This window comes from Myotis myotis, unplaced genomic scaffold (genome assembly GCF_014108235.1).
Source record: "Myotis myotis isolate mMyoMyo1 unplaced genomic scaffold, mMyoMyo1.p scaffold_m19_p_5, whole genome shotgun sequence".
NCBI classification, from domain to species: Eukaryota; Metazoa; Chordata; class Mammalia; order Chiroptera; family Vespertilionidae; genus Myotis; species Myotis myotis.
In genome coordinates, this window is record NW_023416357.1 from 88,069,676 (window position 1) to 88,089,034 (window position 19,359).

At 47.5% G+C, this 19,359-nt stretch overlaps 1 protein-coding gene across 1 annotated transcript; it reads right to left on the reverse strand.

Moving 5' to 3' along the window:
• Nucleotides 1–4,134: 4,134 nt before the first annotated feature.
• Nucleotides 4,135–16,816, reverse strand: KCTD7 (potassium channel tetramerization domain containing 7). Its single transcript, XM_036309284.1, has 4 exons — nt 16,472–16,816; nt 13,428–13,597; nt 9,331–9,509; nt 4,135–8,896 (listed from the first exon to the last, which is right to left on the reverse strand). Exons 1-4 carry the CDS (start codon nt 16,613–16,615, stop codon nt 8,520–8,522), a joined length of 870 nt encoding a protein of 289 aa, XP_036165177.1. The 5' UTR covers nt 16,616–16,816; the 3' UTR covers nt 4,135–8,519.
• Nucleotides 16,817–19,359: the final 2,543 nt, after the last annotated feature.

Genomic DNA, 19,359 nt, shown 5'->3' on the forward strand with positions numbered 1-19,359 from the left:
TGCCATGGAGACGTAGAGATGAGGGACAGATGCTGCCTAGGTTTGTGCCACCTTGTGACCTCTACCAAGGCATTGAAGAGTACCTTGGTGGTGTAAGACCAGATAGGAGAAAAGATGTACAGGGTTTTCAGCTATTGGAATGCTGGGTCCATAGCAAGGGGTTGGGGGAACCCAACCCCTAAAAAGATAGAATGGTCAAGTGAAGAAACTGAGGGTTATGAACCAATGACCAGAACTGCCTGTAAGCCCCAGAAATCCTGGGGCACAGTTGAGTATCTGGAAAGCCTTCCACCTAGGAAACATCCTTGTATCATGCAGATACCTTGGTTGGACTTATTTTATCTGGGAGTTCTACCTCTGATCTTAATCCACAAATTCAGGTTATCCCTCAGATGCTGCTGCCATAAAGGGGTCAGGATTGCCATCCTAGCAGGGAAGGGCACTGGCAAGGGTTCAAAATCAGGTAGTAAACTCCACCCCAGTGGAATTCTCTGGGCTAAAGGCCCAGCTAATGGAAGTGGTGGGATATTCCTGCAGGTGACTAGAGAGGGCATTCTCAATGTTTTGTGTCTGGACCAATGGGAGTTTCCAAATAGAGCTGCACTTTGAAGAAGAATATTAAGCAATTGGGTGGAACATTCTCTGAATATGCCTCGGGGCAGATACATCCTGCCTTGATTTATGGGAATGCCAAGTGAATAATGCCACCCTCATTTCAGCTAATAGTGATGTGGTCAGCTCACAAAGGAAGTTCATATTTTTGTTAGGCACCTCTTGGTGAACTCGGTTTTCAGGTAAAGCATTTTGATTCCTCCCTCTGGGATAGAGGAGGGTGAAGCTAACTTGTCTGCTCAGTGGAGTCCTGTGGCATCCTCTGTTGCTGCTGTGGAGGTGGGTACAGAGCTTAGAGAGGGGGCTCAAAATGCTCTCCAGATCCTAGCAGGCCAGATGAGAAAGCTGAAATGGAAAGCTAGGGACCTCAGTGCAAACACACACTTACCTGCCTGAGAAGAAGAGGGCAACCCTGGGCACAGTATCACCGCCACAGCTGGCTAGCAGATGCCAATGAGGCATGGCCAGAAGTGACCAACCATCTATAAAATGCCATAGACAGGACACTCATGTGCAGAGGGAGGTGAAACTGACATAGTAAGAGGAGGGAAAGTAAGCACCCACAACATGTGCACACACAGATGAGCACCTGGGAAGACAGAATAAGCCAAAGTACAGCTGGTGATCAGGATGTAATGTTGAGAAACACACTATTAAAGGCATTTATAGTTGATAAACACTTAAGCCTATTCATTAAACCCTCCCACTCCCTCTACAAAAATAATAAAGGTATAAGATTTGACCCAACTTGTAAACTTCTAACAGAGGTCAAGCTCTAAGTTCTGTAGTACGTTGGGGTTCTATTTTTAAAAATATGTATTTTTTATTGATTTCAGAGAGGAAGGGAGAAGGAGAGAGAGAAACATCAAATGATGAGAATCATTGATCGGCTGCCTCCTGCATGTCCCCTACTAGAGATCAAGCCCAAGACCCAGGCATGTGCCTTGACCAAAATTAAACCTGGGACCTTTCAGTCCGCAGGCTGATGCTCTATCCACCGAGCCAAACCGGCTAGGGCAAGGGTTCTATTTCTTGATTTAAGTCATAACTGAGAGAAGTATGGAAATGTCTATTCCAAAGATCTACTGGAGCCAGGCCATCTGCCGAGATCCCATGATATAGGAAAACATCAGGGTCTGTAATACATTAGCATCCTCTAAGTCATGGTTTGTTAAAGTGTGAATCAGGTTTCTGCTGAGATCACAGAAGGCTGGAAAATATGCATCAGAATCTGATTATAGGCCCCTTGTATGAAGTGCTTTTGTATGGTTTCAGGTGGTTTCATTCAGTCTTTCTTGCAACTGTGTTGGATTTTTTCCTGGTGCACAACAGTCCTCTTTCCACTTGGTGGTTAGGTGGTTGGAGGAGGCGAAATCCCAGGATCCCTGATCATGTCCACTGGATGAGGGAGGAAGTCCTTAGCAGTCCAAAAATGGAACTGTCCTGTTCCTAAGGCTGTATTTACTGTTATTTAGTGTAGGAGCGAGGGGACATTTTGGAGGGAGAGGTAAAAGTTTGGATATCTGGGTTATCGAGTAGATCTATAACTCTGATAATAGTGCTATCTGTTTTTCCTTGTATTTACATGTTAGAAGATATTTCTCTAAAGGGAAAAAATGAAGTACCTAATGTTCACAGCTAATAAGATCATTGTAGAAATTACCAGAGAAGGGGAAAAAGCACATAATTACTCTTACTCAGAACAAGAACTACCTTCTTTGGTGTCCTAGTCATGCATGTACTTAAAAGTTATGTTAGAAATAAAGTTTAGCCGAAACCGGTTTGGCTCAGTGGATAGAGCGTCGGCCTGCGGACTGAAGGGTCCCAGGTTCGATTCCGGTCGAGGGCATGTGCCTGGGTTGCGGGCACATCCCCAATGGGAGATGTGCAGGAGGCGGCTGATCGATGTTTCTCTCTCATCGATGTTTCTGACTCTCTCTGTCTCTCTCCCTTCCTCTCTGTGAAAAATCAATAAAATATATTTTAAAAAAAATCTTTAATAAGAAATAAAGTTTAGTGAAATAAATCAGAGAAAGACAAATACCCTATGATTTCACTTATGTGGAATCTAAAAAAAAACCAACACATAATAAATTAACAATTGAAACAGAAACAAAACTCATAGATACGGAGAACAATCTGATGGTAGCCAGATGGGAGGGAGTTTGGGGGAATGGATGAAAAGTGGAAGGGATTAAGAAGTACAATGGGCAGCTACAAAAAAGTCACGGGGATGCTAAGTACAGCTTAGGGAATAAAGTCAAACAATACCATAACCATTTATGGTGTCAGGTGGGTATAAGAGTTACTGGAGGATTACTTCATAAGTCATATAAATGTCTAATCACTATGTTGTATACCTGAAAATAATATAATATCGAATGGCAAGTGTAACTGAAAAAAAATTTTTAAAGCATAAGCTCTGACCTTTAAAAAAAGTTTCAAATCATGTTTAAAAAATAGAGAAAGCTAAAGTATATGACAGAAAAAACAAAATGATAAGAAATCAAAGGACAGAAAGTTTAAGTAAATAAAAGCTGAAGAAATAGGCTATTAAACAAATCAAAAGTACATAAAGCCAGCTAAAAGGTCATCATCTTCCAAATGATGACAAAAAAAAACAGGCAGAGTAGAGACCTGGAGTCCAAGGGCCATGAGCGTACAATGTCCCCTGCGCTAGAGTTTCCAATTCAATTATTCTCTTGACATCAGGGGTCCCCTGAAGGAGGCCCATGACCCTGGGTGTACCTCCCCACATGGTCAAGCTGCATGGCACATCTCTGTCGTTAGATGTGTAGGCTGCACAGGTCTGATTAACTGGGACTGTCCCGGATTATCCCACTACACTGTGTCCAGCCAGGAATCATTACTCACCTGCTAAGTCATCGTCCACTCATTGTCCCATGAGTAGGGGCCTTCACCACCTAGTGAACATTGGGGACCCCATTATCTCCTTAATGCTTAGGGCTACTTGAGACCCACAGGTCTAAGTAAGTCTTTCTAATATTCCTTCTAGACTATTTGCTTTTCAAATCTTTATAGGTTAGGCAGGGTGAAGCCCTGAGCCTCAGAGGTGGGACATTGAGCTGCCAAGTGGAAGGGAAGGCTCTGCTGTTGAACACCCGTGAGGATTTCAGAAAAGGGCTCTGGGTTTACATCCTGGCTCTGCCACTTACTAGCTACGTGCCCTTGGGGAAATTATACTTCTGTGAGCTTCAGTTTCCAATTTGTAAGATATTATTAGTGTATTCTTACTATGTGAGTGTTGCACAGTAATTAGGTCAGGAATTCATTTGGCACAGATGATACAGTGTTTTTGTTTAAAAGTTAGAATAATCAGAGATTTTTTATTTAATAAAGATTTAAGTGTACAATTCTATAATACATCATCTGTATATTGCATTGTGTGTTCACCACCCCAAGTCAAGACTCCTTCCATTACCATTTACCCCCCCCCCCACTTTACCCTCCTCCATTACCATTTACCCCCCCTTTACCTCCCTCTGCCCCCTTTTCCTTCTGGTAACCACCATATTTTTGTGTGTATTTTTCTTTTTTTGCTTGATCCCTTCACCATTTTTAAGGGAATCAGTTGGAGGGTAGCATAGCTACAGAACACTTCAGAACTCACCTTTCTGGGCTAATCCATGAAGTGACTCCAAGGGACTTCTTGATGAGGACACTCATTAGCCAGGAAGGTGTCAAAACTCTGCTTTTGGAGGAAGGGCAACTTATACCCATTTTCCTTAAGTAAGGGTCTTAACCACTGAGGCTCATGTACACTTAGACTCACTTATTTCCCCCTTGGAAAAAAGTGGTGAACTGACAGGAGGGACTTCTGTCCTAACTAACGTAGTTGTGAGCCATACAAGAGACTGTACAATTGTGCTACCTTCTTCCCATGGAGAGATCTCAGCAGAAGAGGGCGGAGCTGTCTGCCTAGGTGCACACCTACCTGGAACTGAGACAAGGCTAAAGTAACTGCAGAAGGACCTTCATGGGCCCATTCCCCTTTAACTTCAAGTCAGGGCAGACGTTCATCTGCCAATCTCAGGGAAGAGCCTGTTTTATTAAGTGTGGCAACCCGAAACATACCACATTTTAAGGAGAAATCAACACATATTTGCTGGCAAAGTGGGGGGCCAAGGCGGGATGAGAGTAAGTCTCTAAAAAAGAAAGGCACAGCACCCAGGTTCTTATTGTTGACTTTAATGCCACGTGAGGGTACTGAGGCTCCATGAACCAAAGCACTCACAGATAAGTAATGAAAGAACACAGGAAGTGCTTTACTGTGCACACAAACCCAACACCATACAGAAGGAAGACAATGAGCCCAGGTGACCTCCCACACTCCAGACTCATCACTGCACCCAGGCTTTGTTCCCACCTCCTCTAACCCCCTGCCACCCCACCCTTCCCCCAATTAACATATGTATACATATATGTTTATTCCAGAAAGTGCTTCTCCTACCCCAGTTCCCAATACTCCAGCTTCTGATGGATTAAAGCCTCCCTCTTAAGGATCATGAGGCAGGCACCACCTTCATGAAGAGCCCCAGCAAAATGGTCCCCAAGATTAATCACTTATATCAGACTCAAATACAGACGGGAGGTGTGCAGAAGGATGATGTTTGAAATTCTAACCTGGATCAAACTGCTCGGTGTGCGTAGTTTTTGTTCTGTTCTTGTTGTGTATCTGGAGCCTCTTTCAGGTTCCAGCTTACACCAAGATCACACACTGAGGCTCACCCCCCTTTGTGGTTTGCAAAAGTCGGTTTCCTACTCCTCCAATGAGCAACCCAGAACAGCACGATTGTACCACCTGATTAGCCTGAGGCTCAGACAGTTCCCAGAATATCCTAAGCTCCGGGAAGAAAGAATAGAAGCTTTCAGAGCACAACTGACTGCTTTCCAAACGCTAAGCACAGGACAGCCTGGTGAACTAGCCAGAGGTAGAAAAAGGATGGTGACGATTCCTCTATTTCTTCTATTTAGAGCACTGCCCAAAGAATTCCTCCACTGGGATGACATAATGTGGTTCACTGTGGTTTTGTTTCTGTCTTTTTTGTTGCCATTAAGTATTTTATTGAATTTTGTTATGGCTCCCATTATACCATACAGTCCTGTCTCCTAAAACTTCCACCTTCCCAACCAGTGAGCATGGCACCCGGGAGAGAAGGTGCCCAAAGTCAAAAGGGAAGCTCCAGAGGCAGCACTTTGACACATCACTAACCAGGGCCTGTCCCATGGCAGGATGAATCTAGTCCATTGTCAGGGTGAGAGGCATTTACTGACATTATGCACAAGAATTCTATAAAAATATACCTTCCTTCGATCAGAGAGAAGCATTCAACCCATCTTACACTCTGGGCCTGGCCATTTAGAGTTAAAAAGGGACCCAACTGGGAGAAGTCACTTTCTCAGAGACAACCTTTACTTGGAGGCCATCACCACAAACCACCAATTCCAAGAGCACTGTTCAGGCTGGCCTTGGCCTCTTAGCAGAGAATGGCCAAACTGGGCCATTGAATTCGTTCACTCCATTTAAAAAGAGCTCTAAGCTGGATGCCAGTGTCCTGGCTCTTTCTGGTCTACTGGCCTAGAACCCGGTCTCCCCACAATGGCACAGAGCACACGACCTTGAGGACATCGCAGAGGGAAAGAGAAATGTGTCTCTAATGAGAGGCACAGGGACAGCGTCCCTGTAGCCCCAAGCAAGTCTTCCAGGGCCCGTTTTTTAGCAAACCCGCATTTGAGCATACCAGCTGCTTCGGGTGTTGCATGTACAGACTCTAAATGACCAAGCACTGTGATGCGCTGTGCTGGGGGTGGGAAAGAGAAGGGGTCAAGCCCGGGTTACTGAACGCGATGGGCTTAATTATCTGCTCTCTACTCACATTGACTTCCTCCTAAATAGCTTGCCTCGGTGTCTGTCAAGAAATCAACGTGGTTGAACCACAACGTGTATTAGACAGTAACACCAATCAGAGCAACTTAAACCAAAGGCAAGAGGCAGGGACATCAGCTCCAGAAACATGACGATCCATTGTGGATGAGAACAATAGAAAGAACACATATCTCGGAACCAAGGAGACTGACCACTTTCCTCTTAGATCTCCATCTGTATCTCTGCTCCACTCATGTAAGAATAGGATATAAGAGTGTAAAGCCATGCCATGGATCTCTGTTCCCACACAAGGGCCAGGAGGTCATTGCCTCAGGGAGGAATTCAGCCAAGGGTCCAGGGCTTGGCCTTCTCTTCCTCAGAAGGAGGCAGATGTTTTCGGCTCCCTCTTGCCCTACATCACCAATCTGGTCTTGTAAGACTTGAGATCAGTGAGGCTGTCCTCACCAGCTTTTCACATATAACAAAATCTCCCTACAAGAACACCCCAAAACAGCCAAGTACAATCACGAGTACAGAGAGAAGCCCTTATTGCAGCACAGAAATGCTACACTCCAAATACTGGTGCTGCAAAGTCTTCCTTTAGGAGATGCAGGTCCATTCCCTGACTAGCTGCCCCAGGCTGCACACAGAGCGAGAAGGAAACGCAGTGGGAGCAGAACCTCGTGGATCTTTTTTTCTCTCTGAAATGTGGGGAGTAAAACATCACGGAGGTTTGCTGCTGTCTTCCTACAGCCCCTGGGATAGCAGTGCCTCTCACCCAGCCCTTCTGTTTCTTCTCTAGGACAGATACTCTCCTAGAAGGAGAATGTCAGTGGGATAAAGCAAGGTTTAAAAAAGAGAGGGTTCCACCTGAAACTAATACAAAATAATATTGAATGTAAACTGTAATTGGAAAAAAGAAAAATAGTCAAAGGGAGGTAAAGAACAGCATAGGGCATATAGTCAATAATGTTGTAATCACTGATGTCAGATGGGTCCTTTGTAAGGTAAGTAAATGTCTAACCACTATGCTGTACACCTGAAATTAATATAATAAAGTATGTCAACTGTAATTAAAACATAAAAAATATTTTTTTAAAAGAGGGGGATCCCATCAAAGGGTTCACCACAAACTGGAGCCTGACAGATGAAATGGCAGCCCAAGAGTTATTCTGAGCCTCCAGAAAAGGATGTGACATCTCAAAGATAACAGATGTAGACACCTTGCCTGCTTGACTTAGAGAATCTTCAAAAGGCGCCCCTCAAATTTATAATCCAGCCCTGTGAGAAGATAACCCTTCAAGCAAGGAAGGTTGGTGAAGATAGAAGCCAAGGCCCAAAGCAGGGCTGTAAACATTGTGCTTTTCTAAGGCCAACCCGGTGCATAGTTTTGGTAACTATGGTTATATCTCCAAAAAGTGGTGAAGAATACATTTTGGGAGGAAAGAGTCTTTTCACATCTTCAAACAAAGTAGGGGACTCTTCTTGGGGAAGGAGGGAGAGAAGGTGCTCCTTCTTCAGCCAGAGACTGTGGAGTGGCTGTCTGGATAAAATCCCCCATCATGATCTACGTTCACACCTACACGCTGAGCACAAGGAAGGAACACCTGCACAGGGCTGAGGAAGTGACTGTGCCTATATTATTTTGGTGTTGTGGCTCTAAAAAGGGCAGAGACTCTCTTGCAAAGTCAAGAAAGTAACAAAACCTCTCTGGACTTCCTGGCCAAGCCCAAGCTAGCCAGACCCATTGGCCTCAGGTAAAGACTGCCCTGCCTGGAGGAGAGGCCAGGTAAGTTCAGGTACCAGGATCCTGTGGGCCACAAGCCCTGAGCCTGACCCCAAGAAATAGCAGGGGAGACTAGAGCTGCACCTCCGTCCACTGGGAGCTGTGCCTCCGGGCTCAGTCCTCACCTCAGCAGGTTCTGGGGCAGTCAGGAGCCCTTCCAGGGATCTGACTCCCAGATCCACTAAGGGGAATGGATACCCTCCCTGAAGGGGCTCTATTCCCTACCAGGACTACTCACCACCATGTGATCTTGAACTCATAGATGGGGCGCTTGCAGTAGTAGTGGTTGATGAGGTGTTTGTCACACACCCCAATGCACTGGTGGTCCACGACAAGGCCCTGGGCTCTCAGGTCTGTGACCAGGCAGTGCAGCAGGTCATAAACATCAGCCACAGCCTCCCAGGGCCCAAAAGACACATCCACTTCACAGTGGTGCTCAAATAGCTGCCCATCACTCTCGCTCCGTTCAAAGCGCAGAGAGTTGAGAAGTGGACACTCATAGGGGGTGATGGGCATCTCCTCCTTGAAGACACAGACCTTGAGCTTGGCAAAGCGGGCCTTCCGCTGGACTGCGCGTAGCCGGGCAATCTCCACAATCCGCTCCAAATGGTCTATGGGGATGAATACAGCAGCCATCACTGGGACGGGGCTTAACAGGTAGGGAGTGGGGCAAGGCAGTGGGAGGGCACAGAGAGCCCCAGTGATGGCAGGATCCAAGTAGGAAGAGACAGATTCCTGGGGAAGAGTGTCTCTGGGCCTATGCAGGACACAAAGGTAAAGAGGGATCATGGCTCTCCACTGCAAAAGGAAATCAAGGGGATGGGATGAGGACCATCCTTTTGAAATGTGGTTTGATGACAGTCACAGGCAAGGTGGGCACCCCCTAACCTGTATCTTCCCAGTGGGACCAAGAAAGAGAGTTGGATTCTCTCGTGTCTCAAGTAATACACGTGAACCTTGTTCTGGTGGCGAGCTAGGCACTGCCAGATGCTTTGCAACCCTCCTTCCCCATGTACCCTGGCTGTCCCAGGACCTGACCCCTCACCTTTGTAATAGGGCATGAGTCCCAGAAATGCCTGGCGCACTTTCTCCCCCTTCAGTGGCTGCATGTTCTCCAGCTGCTCCAGGAGGGGCCCGATGGCATAGAACTGGGCCTCTTTGTACACAGCCCGCACACGTTCCCGGGGAGGCAGGTCCCCAGAGCGCAGGAAATTCAGCACATCTCTGCGCAGGAAGGAAAGAAGGTTGGTGAGGAGCTGATGGAACTGTGCAGTGCCACATAGTGGTTAGGGCACAGAATCTGGAACCAGACCGCCAGCTGTGTAACCTTGGGTATGTGAACTTAACCTTTCTGTGCCTTGATTTTCTCATCTGTAAAATGGGGGAAAATAAGAAAACTACTCCATAATATTATAGGATTAAATGAGTTAGTATATAAAAAGTGCTTAGAAAATACCTGGCTCGGAGTAAGTCCTCAGTAAGTATTAATAGTTCTTACTAGCAGTATCATTATTATAATTACAATTATTATTATTAGGTATATATATAGGAATAATGGAAAGGTTACTAGTCTCTTAACATACACGGTTGGGCAAAAGTCGGCTTACAGTTGTGAGTACACAAAACACAATTTATTTTCGTATTGTTATTCTTATATTATTTTCCATACGAACAACTGTAAACCTACTTTTGCCCATACAATCATTTACCCATTCTTTTGTTGATGGACATTGAGTAGTTTCCAATTGGGGCTCTTAGGAGCAAAGCTACGATGAACATTCCTGCATATAAGACGTGCTGTGAACACGTGCACCAATTTCTCTTGGGTAGATGTTGGAAGTAGAATTGTTCAGTCATAGTGCATGTTTAACAAAGTGACTGTAGCATTTTACATTCCCACTAGCAATGTAGAAAAGTTCATCTTCTACATATCCTTGCCATTAGTATTATTCTGTGGCTATATGGAGAAGGTCAAATGCCTAAACCTAACATCCTGGTTCCAGGATCTCAGAGGGAAGGGGGGAGGGGGAGGCGGAAAGAGATTAACCAAAGAATTTATATGCAAATATTCATAACCTATGGACACAGACAATAATGTGGTAGGCCGGGGAGGGGGAAAGGTAGAGGGGGGTCAATGGGGGGGGTGACATCTGTAATACTTTCAACAATAAAGAGAAATTTTTAAAAATCACATACTGCATTTTCTTAAAATAAAAATTCAGTTATTTTAATTCTCTTTTCAAATTATTTTTTTAATATATATTTTTATTGATTTCAGAGAGGAAAGGAGAGAGAGAGAGAAACATCAATGATGAGAGAGAATCATTGATTGGCTGCCTCTTGCAGGCCCCCCTACTGGGGATCGAGTCCACAACCCGGGAATGTGCCCTTGACCGGAACCAAACCCAGGACCCTTTAGTCCGCAGGCCAATGTTCTATCCACTGAGCCAAATCAGCTAGGGCTCTTTTCAAATTGTTTAGTGCTAAGAGTAATCCGATCCATCACTGGATGGTGTGGCAAGGGCTTTTCTGTAAAGATATGTGAGTAAATTCCATGATTAAGCTGTCACCCCTCTAGTTAGTCTATGGCTATAATGCAATACCAGCTAACACTCAAATATTAATCCGTGTCAGCTACTATTATGTGTTATCCCACTGAGTCCTTTCAACAATATTATTATGGGATAAGTGCCATCTTATGTCCATTTTATAATTGAGGAAAAAAGTGGGGGTTCAAAGACGTTAAGGAACAACCTTGCTCAAGGGGCCACAATTAGCCAGAGGCTCAGATGCAGAAACGGCTGACTCCAAGTCCACACCCACAGTGGTCCAGACTGTAATCCAAAGCGCTCTTCATTGATCACAACGGGAAACTGTCCCAAGTGGAGGCCCAAGCAGTCTCCGTGGCAGGTGCTAGGGGTGTGTGAGCTACACCAGCAGAGAAATTTACCCCAGCAAATGCCCTAAATTCCTATTTTACTTTATCTGAGTCTTTTTTTTTAATTGATTTTACAGAGAGAGAGAAACATCAATTTGATGTTTCACTTATTTGTGCATTAACTAGTAGCCCTGCGCATGAATCCATGTGCCAGTAGGTCGCTGCCGCTCTCCTGTAGCTCTCTGCCCGCTGCTGCCCTCCTGTAGCTCCTCCCATGCCCACCCCCACAGCTTGTTTCCCTGCCCTCTCCTGTAGTTCTCCGCCTCACACTTGCTTGCTGCCCTGCCCCGTCCTGTAGCTCTCTGCTGCCTGCTTGTAGCCAGTAGGTCACTGCTGCCCTCCTGTAGCTCTCCGCCCACTGTCCCGCCCTCCTGTAGCTTCCCCCTCCCCCTTCCCCTCATAGCCTGCTGTGCTGCCCTCTCCTGTAGCTCTGCGCAGCCCACTTGTACCTTGCTGGCCCACCCTCCTGATGATCCGTGATCTGGTTGTGATGCACTTGGTCGTTATGCCTCAGGGCATAATGGCTAATTAGCATATTATTCTCTTATTATATAGGATTGGTTGCTTCTTGTATGTGCCCTGACCGGGGATCAAACCTGCAACCTTGTTGTATCGGGAAGATGCTCTAACCAATTGAGTTACCCTGCCAGGACACTTCATCTGAGTCTTTCAACAACTTCATCTGCTGCTGATGAATCATAGGCCACTGGAGCCTAGCGGTCTGAGGATAAATGCCACAATATCCTACTTTTCTGCCCAACACCCTTGCCTGCTCTGTCATTCTCCAGCTAAAGCCAAATCCTATTCCCCTCCCCACGACCCCTCCTCAAACTGGTCCTCCAGGATCTTAAGCAAACCTTGGTAAGCTCTGAAAAACATATCCCTAGGGCAAGGCCCAGCCATGAGTGTTGTGGGAGCTGCCAGCTGGGGCCAGCGCTTTCCTCCCCCAAACAGCCTGCAAACAAAAACCTTTTTATAGCTCTGCCCAGCAATGTGACACTTTGTTTTCTCAACACTGGAGGCTGCGGACAAGCCGATGGAGAAACCCATATGCTTCAGAGCAACCTATCTGACCAGAGTCTCCTTTCTGAGGAGGAAAATGACCTTCTCCCCATGTGGGAAATGCTACTTGGAGGCCATCACAGGTGCAGTGATTGAGAGTTTCTGCCTCCCTGGTCGTTTTGTCCAAGGTCAAGGACCACGCTCGTTCTTCGGTCATCTCCAAAGTTAGGCTGAAGGGGAAAGAGCTTCAGCCATACACTCTGAATGGACCAGGCCAGGGGTCACACCAAGGCTCTCTATTTAATCCACATGACAGGCCTGCGGGGCCGCTATAACTGTTTCTCATTTCACCAACAAGGAAACTGAAAAAAGTCTTTAAATGGTTTATGTGTAAGGTTGTCAGAAGTCCTTTTTTGGGAAAGACTATTTTTTGAGAGTCTGTGTTTCCATGTTTTAGTGTTAAAATGACAGTAATAATTGAAGTTCTTTTGTTTTTTGGAAACTTTCTGGGCAACATTGAAGGATGGCAACCCTTTGTTGGCCCTTCCCACACCTTTCCTGTTCATTTGTTTTAAACTTCTATGCCCAGCTGGTGTAGCTCAGCAGTTGAGCACTGACCCAGGAGGCAAGAGGTCACCAGTTCGATTCCTGGTCAGGGCACAGGCCTGGGTTGTGATCCCCTGTGGGAAGCCTGCGAGAGGCAGCCGATCGATGATGTTTCTCTCTCTATCCTTCTCCCTTCTTCTCTCTCTAAAAAAATCAATAAAAACATTTTTTTTAAATCTATTGAAAAAAGTCAGGGAACTACTGTCACACAACCTGCTTCCTCCCTAAGGGCAACGCTGACCCCCGGAATCTGATCTGAGGGTATTCTCCAAAAAGCTGTTTTGGAGCTCCCCATCTCTAGGTGGGATCACACCTATTCCTTTCCACAAGATGACAACTCCACAGTCTTAAATGACGTAGGATAGAAGCAGGTGCATCACAACCAGCCAGTGTGGGTTACCTGAGATTTCTCCAGCTGTCCCTGTCTCCTCTGGAAAAGAAACTAAAAATTTTGATCCATTTTAATACACATTTATGAAATTCTGTCAGTATGTTCTCTCCTCTCCTAGGTACTATGGAAGATACTAAAGCCCCATGCCCACCCAGGCCCCTCATTTGCTAGGACCACAAAGATGATCGCAGAGGGAGAAACATACCCGAAGTGCGAGCCGTCCCGGTCAATGAAGTACCGGCCCTCAGCGTCGGTGGGGATGTAATGCCGCCCACTGAACATGGCTGCCAGCATGGTGTCTTCGTAGCGCCGCAGGGTGGACAGGCGTGTGGTGAAGTGAGCCCCTCCGATGTTAAGGGGAACAACCTCAGGAAACTGAAAAAAAAAAAAAACACCACACAAAACAGCTGCATGTTCAGCCAGGCGAGAAAAATGACAGCCGGGCTGCTCTGTCTGCAGTCTTCTTGGGTCTGATCAAAGCCTCCCCATTCAGTCAGTCACCCCAAACCAAAACCCAGGAGTCTTCCTGAAACACTCCCCTCTCCTCCCTTTCCCCGCACTCACCAGTTGCCAAGCCCTATCCATCCTCCTGACTACTCCTAAATCAGGTCCCTCCACCCCAATCCTATTGTTTCTGCTCTAGAGTTCAAAGCCTTCATTGTCCTCCATTCACTTCCCGAATTTACCATTTTTGTACCCGTGCTCATGCTGTCTTCTCTGTCCAAAATGCTCTTACCGCTATCCCTTTGCCCATCTAGCAGCTGCGATTGCCCCACATGGTGGTGTACACTGTTCACTGCAGGTGCCTGGATGAGAGTAATCTGCTAGCCCAGATGTGTGTTCTTTTTCCAATTCACACCCAGGCACCATATAGGTTACCAGCAGCCACTCATTCTAAGAGCTTCTATTCAAGTTCTACTTGGTGAGCATTTCTGCTCTATTGTCCCTTGCCAGCTCACAAGACAGAGTTAACCAAACACTCCTTCCATTGTTGCCTTCACTGTATGCCGCATTCTTCTCCATTACAGTGCCTAGCACACTACATTGGTGATTTATTTTCTTCTGGCGGCCCACTCTTCTAGACCCCAAGCTCCTGAGGCAGGAACAGTATCTTGTTCCCAATCGTGAGGCCGCCCACAGCAGGACTTGTGGATTTCTGTCGAATAATTCCTTCTTCATCTGTAGTGTGAGATGAGTCCCAGTCCAGCTAAGGTTTTGGAGGCAAGGGCAGGGTGAAGAACAGGGAATGATGGGATAGCGTTGTCCTGAGAAGCTCTAGGTCAGTGATGGCGAACCTATGACACACGAACTCATTTTTTTTTTTTTTGGTTGATTTTTCTTTGTTAAATGGCATTTAAATATATAAAATAAATATCAAAAATATAAGTCTTTGTTTTACTATGGTTGCAAATATCAAAAAATTTCTATATGTGACACGGCACCAGAGTTAAGTTAGGGTTTTTCAAAATGCTGACACGCCGAGCTCAAAAGGTTCGTCATCACTGCTCTAGGTTCTCCCTAAAATGCTTGGGATGTTTTCTGTTCTTTTTCTTTTTTGATATCTTTCACTGCTCATGATGTTGAAAGAAACAAGGGCAGTTCTCTCTAATTTTCCAACTCTCCTCTTCCGGATTAACATTTTGTCCCAGTGCATACTTTTCAATATTACGACATCTCTCAGGCTCCAGTGAAAGTCTATGTATATTTATTTAGTAAGTCCTTTTCCCCAGCTTTCAAATTCTTTGTGAGTAAAGCTGGGTAAATATACATTAAATAAAAGTTACCCAGAGCCTTGTGCAGTGCCTGTCTCACAGTAAACACCCAAATATGCACTGAACGGGTGAATGAAAAAGTATTGACGATTCCATGTCAATATATGCGTTACACTTCTGCACCCAAAGGACAGGAAATGCCTCCTGCTTATTCTATAGCTCCTCTAAAGCTGTTCTAGGTGCATAGCAAGGACTCAAATAATCTATGTGCATACCAAAGATATCTCATACCAGTCCAAGTGTTTGCTCCATATTAGAGAGGAAAAGACTGAGGCAGAGAGGAGAAAGCAACCAAAAAACAGTTTTAGATCTCCCATGGAGCCATGTACTCTGTGGGGGCGCTGGCCCTGGAGTCTTGGCCTCCAGTCTCTGAGTCCTGTACTCTTTCCTCCAAACCACATGGTCCCCCCAATGACAATGCACACAAAAACAGCACCACCGTGTCTCTAACGCAGTGGTTCTCAACCTTCCTAATGCCGCGGCCCTTTAATACCGTTCCTCATGTTGTGGTGACCCCCACCCATAAAACTATTTTCATTGCTACTTCATAACCGTAATGTTGCTACTGTAAACAATATGTAATTATATATGTGTTTCCCGATGGTCTTAGGCGACGCCTGTGAAAGGGTCGTTCGACCCCCAAAGGAATCGCGACCCACAGGTTAAGAACCGCTGCTCTAATGGCTCCTTTTTCCCAACTGCAAAGAGTACTTCTAGAGTTCTGCTCATTTTCACAAGGGCCTCCTGATGTTAACGCTATGGACTTGTAGCCCCCAAATAACACTGTCTGGTTCCCCAAAGCCTCACCTAGCCCTGCCCCGCCCCTCTGGGGCGCTGTCCATTCTCCTGTTTCCACACATCACATTCTCCCACATCTGACTCTCCCTTAGCTCCTCCTCCTTTCTAGTCTCTCTCTTCAGGGCCCTGCAGTGCCAACCTCTCCTACTCTTCTCCCTCTTCCTACGGGTCATTCCAGGTGTTACTAGGATACTGTCATTCACACGAAGGCCAGGGGAAGCCACTGGGCACCCCAGCACGGCAGCTGGTGAGGGAAAGCCAGGGAGCTGCCGGATGAGGGTGGACACACCAACCACTGGCCTGCTTTCTACCTGCACACAGTGCCTTGCTCCACTGTCAGGGCAGCCGGGCACGGGGTTTGGGTGACCACCAAGGCCTCTTGGATTTTCTCGGAGGCACGATCATCTCTTGGGGCTCCCAGGTCCCCTTTGCACGGACTAAATCAACCTTCCTGGCAGTGAATGCTGGAAGGAGGGGTTCGGGGCCAGGTGACCTCTGTGGCAGGGAAGACACACCTGGTGCATTTTACAGGCGGGGGAGGGGACAGCCCCTCTGGAGCCGCCCTCAGCCCGACCCGGGATCCCCGAACCTAGCGGGCTGACACCCCAAGGTCAGCTCTGCCCAGCACCTGCGGATCCATCCCCCTGCGCTCCTCCCCCAGCCCCCTCCGTGCAGGTACCTCCTGGGGTAGCAGGGGCAGCGCGTGCCCCGCCTGCGTGGCCGTCGGGGTGGCCGGCTCCAGAAAGTCGTCCTCGGCGTCGGAGCTGGACATGGCACCGTCCGGGCGACGGCTGTCTGGCTCCCGCCCCGTGACTACCACCATCCCTCTGGCTCTGGGTAGTGGGCGCGGCTTCGGGCAGGCGGGCAACGGACCCGGCGGCGCTAGCGGGGAGCAGCGCCTGGCATGACGCGAGGCCGCCGACGAGCGGGGTGGGGCGGAGAGCGCGGCGCGGGGGGCTGGGGCCGCCGCTCCCTCAGCCTGCGGACCGGGCAGCGGGCCACCGCGGGGACCACCAGCTGGGCGCCTGACGCTACCGCCTCCCGCTACTGGCCGGGCCCGGCTGGCCCCGCCCCTGATTGGCAGGAAGCTTGCCCAGTCCTAGGGCAGGGAGAGCGGTCAGCTCGCGCCTGAGTGGCTACTGGGGCCGGCCGGCTTGTCTGTCCTGCTCTGATTGGCCCTCTGACCTGCGGACACGCCTTCTCCCCATCACTGGTCCCCTAAGCAGCGGGAGGCACCGCCTCTGAGTGGGGCCACCACCTCGGAGTGGACCTGATGGTTGGCTCAGCGGGTGGCTCCGTGGTCGCCGTGTAGAAACCTTATTTTCTTTCATCTGTCCTTTTATTTTTATGTTTTCCCTTTGACTCAAATTGGCCTCACAGCGCCCTGACTCACCTCCCTCTCACTTGCTGGATCATTCAGCGCTCAGGACAAGGAGGTTCTGGTCCACATCATATAATATGAAGAAGGAAACCTCCGGCCTGTTGACCACAGAGAAAGGGTTTTGGTCAAACTAGAGATAACATCTAGGCCTTCGCTGTGTTTCGGCGCCAGAACAGCCCACCCAGGGAATCCTTGCAAAACAAGACGAATCAAGGTCATGGCTGACATCAAGACCGGATGGAATGATCAATTACCCGCTGCCCTAGCCTGACCCATCAGTAGAGACCACGACCGTGACCCTGACCCTGACCGTGAGCCTAACTTAACTCCCTTCATCATGGATTAATGACTTTTCCCCTATGTAACCGTCCACTAAAAGCCACAGGGGAGCCAGTGTTTTAAGCGTTAGCTATCTGTGACTCCGGGCATAGGGCCATCTCCTTCATAAATCTTCACTTTCGTGGCTGAAAACTCCTGTTTGTGTCTCATTGGGCTTTGATGCGCACAGGCAAATGGACCCCTTCCGTCTGGTAACACCATAATGGGGGCAGCGCCTAGTAACTTGAGAGGCAGAAGGGCTCAAGACGTAGTCTTTCGTCTGCCTCCAGGGTACTGGGTCCTGTGTCCCCTCAGGTGTGGAAGTTAGGGGAATCCGGGGTAGGAGGGGGTGGCTCACTTCAATAGAGGTGGGGTGGGAGGAAACAGCTGAGGTCACTGAGGTTTTAAGACACAGAGGGTGCCTGTTCGTCCTGATTGCAGGAATCCAAAAAAGAAAACTCAAAATAGGGGCAACTGAGTTCAATTAAAAATGACAAGTGAGTATCCACCTTCTCCCTGCCAGTTCCATCTGGACACACAGATGGAGACAGGTCCTACACAAAGAAGCTCAGGCTGGTGGGGTGGGGTCCAGCCTCTTGCGCATCTGTTTGCAGCCTTGGATGCTGTGTTCACTGGTCCGGCTGGGTCAGCTCAGGGACGCTCCTAGGGACCAAGGTTTTAGCTCTCTCAAACCATTTTTACACCCAGTTCCTCATCTGATTCTCACATTACTGTGACAGAAAAGGAAGATGAGGCCCAGAGGATTAGATCAGCATCTGGGAGGTTAGTAATGAGCTAGAGGCACAGCACTTCCTCTGTTGGACCAATCACACTCCCAGCTGTAGGTGTCTCCTGGGCTAGTGTTTTCTCCAACTTCAGTTGCATCAAAATCGCTGAAGGGGACCTTGTTAAAATATAGATTTCCAGCCCCACTTCCAGCGAATCTGATTTGGTAGGTCTGGGAGGTAGCCCTTGAATTTGCAGTCTAAACAAACCGAAAGTTAACTCTGACGCTGCAGGCCCTTGAATCACACTTTGAGCAGCACCACACCGGCCCCCAGAGGCCTTCTATTTATCACTACCATTCCAGCCTTTCTTGGAAACATCTATAACAACAACAAAAATCTATGACAAAAATTCCTTTTCATCCTATGACAATTAGGATGTCTCCGCTGTAACAGAAACCTCATCCAACAGTGACTTTAATAATAGAAGAATTATATTATCTTGCATAACAAAAAGTCTGAGTAGATATTGGGTTGGTTCATTAAGTAACTTAACAAGGAGTTACCTGGACCAGCTTCCTTCCATTTACCCACCCTGCCAGATGGCCTCTCCTTCCCTGGGAATCCATATGAGAAAACCATAAAACTAAGGGCTGGCAAGGAGACATTTATTCCAACACCTTAGATCAGGGTTGTATCCAGAAAATGAGAAGGAAACCCAGAGATTCAGGAGATGGGAAAGTCCATGTGCAGTTGGTTGTAGGTTGCTGAATGTGTTGGAGTTTTCATTTCCATTTCTGCCAGAATTTCCTTCAGGAATGTAGTTCCTCACTTGGTGTGTTTACACAGTAGGGAGAAACCCAAGGTCGGCAGCCTGGAATGAGGACTTGCTGAGTGAGTAGGAAAGGGCTGGAGCAGGCTTCCTGGGAAAGCAGGGCAGTTTGCTGGCAGCTGCTATCCGCCACCTCCCAGTGGAATGACTTCCAGGCCAGTTCACATGAGGCCTGAAGGGAAAGTCAGTGAGCCTTTGAGGGAGGGATGCCCACGCAGAGGTGGGGGATGCTCTCTGAATACAGGCAGTTATAACCCTGGGATTACTTTTCCAAGAGTCAACTGAACAAATAGTTCTACAGGCATCAAGCC

Bases quoted from the DNA above. Each gene is read 5' to 3' on its own strand.
- KCTD7 (XM_036309284.1), bottom strand. From the start codon at position 16,615: ATGGTGGTAGTCACGGGGCGGGAGCCAGACAGCCGTCGCCCGGACGGT. The intron at 9,510-13,427 runs GTATGTTTCTCC...CTTCCTGCGCAG, and splicing joins CGGGACGGCTCGCACTTCGG to AGATGTGCTGAATTTCCTGC. The intron at 8,897-9,330 runs GTGAGGGGTCAG...TCATCCCCATAG, and splicing joins ACTCATGCCCTATTACAAAG to ACCATTTGGAGCGGATTGTG.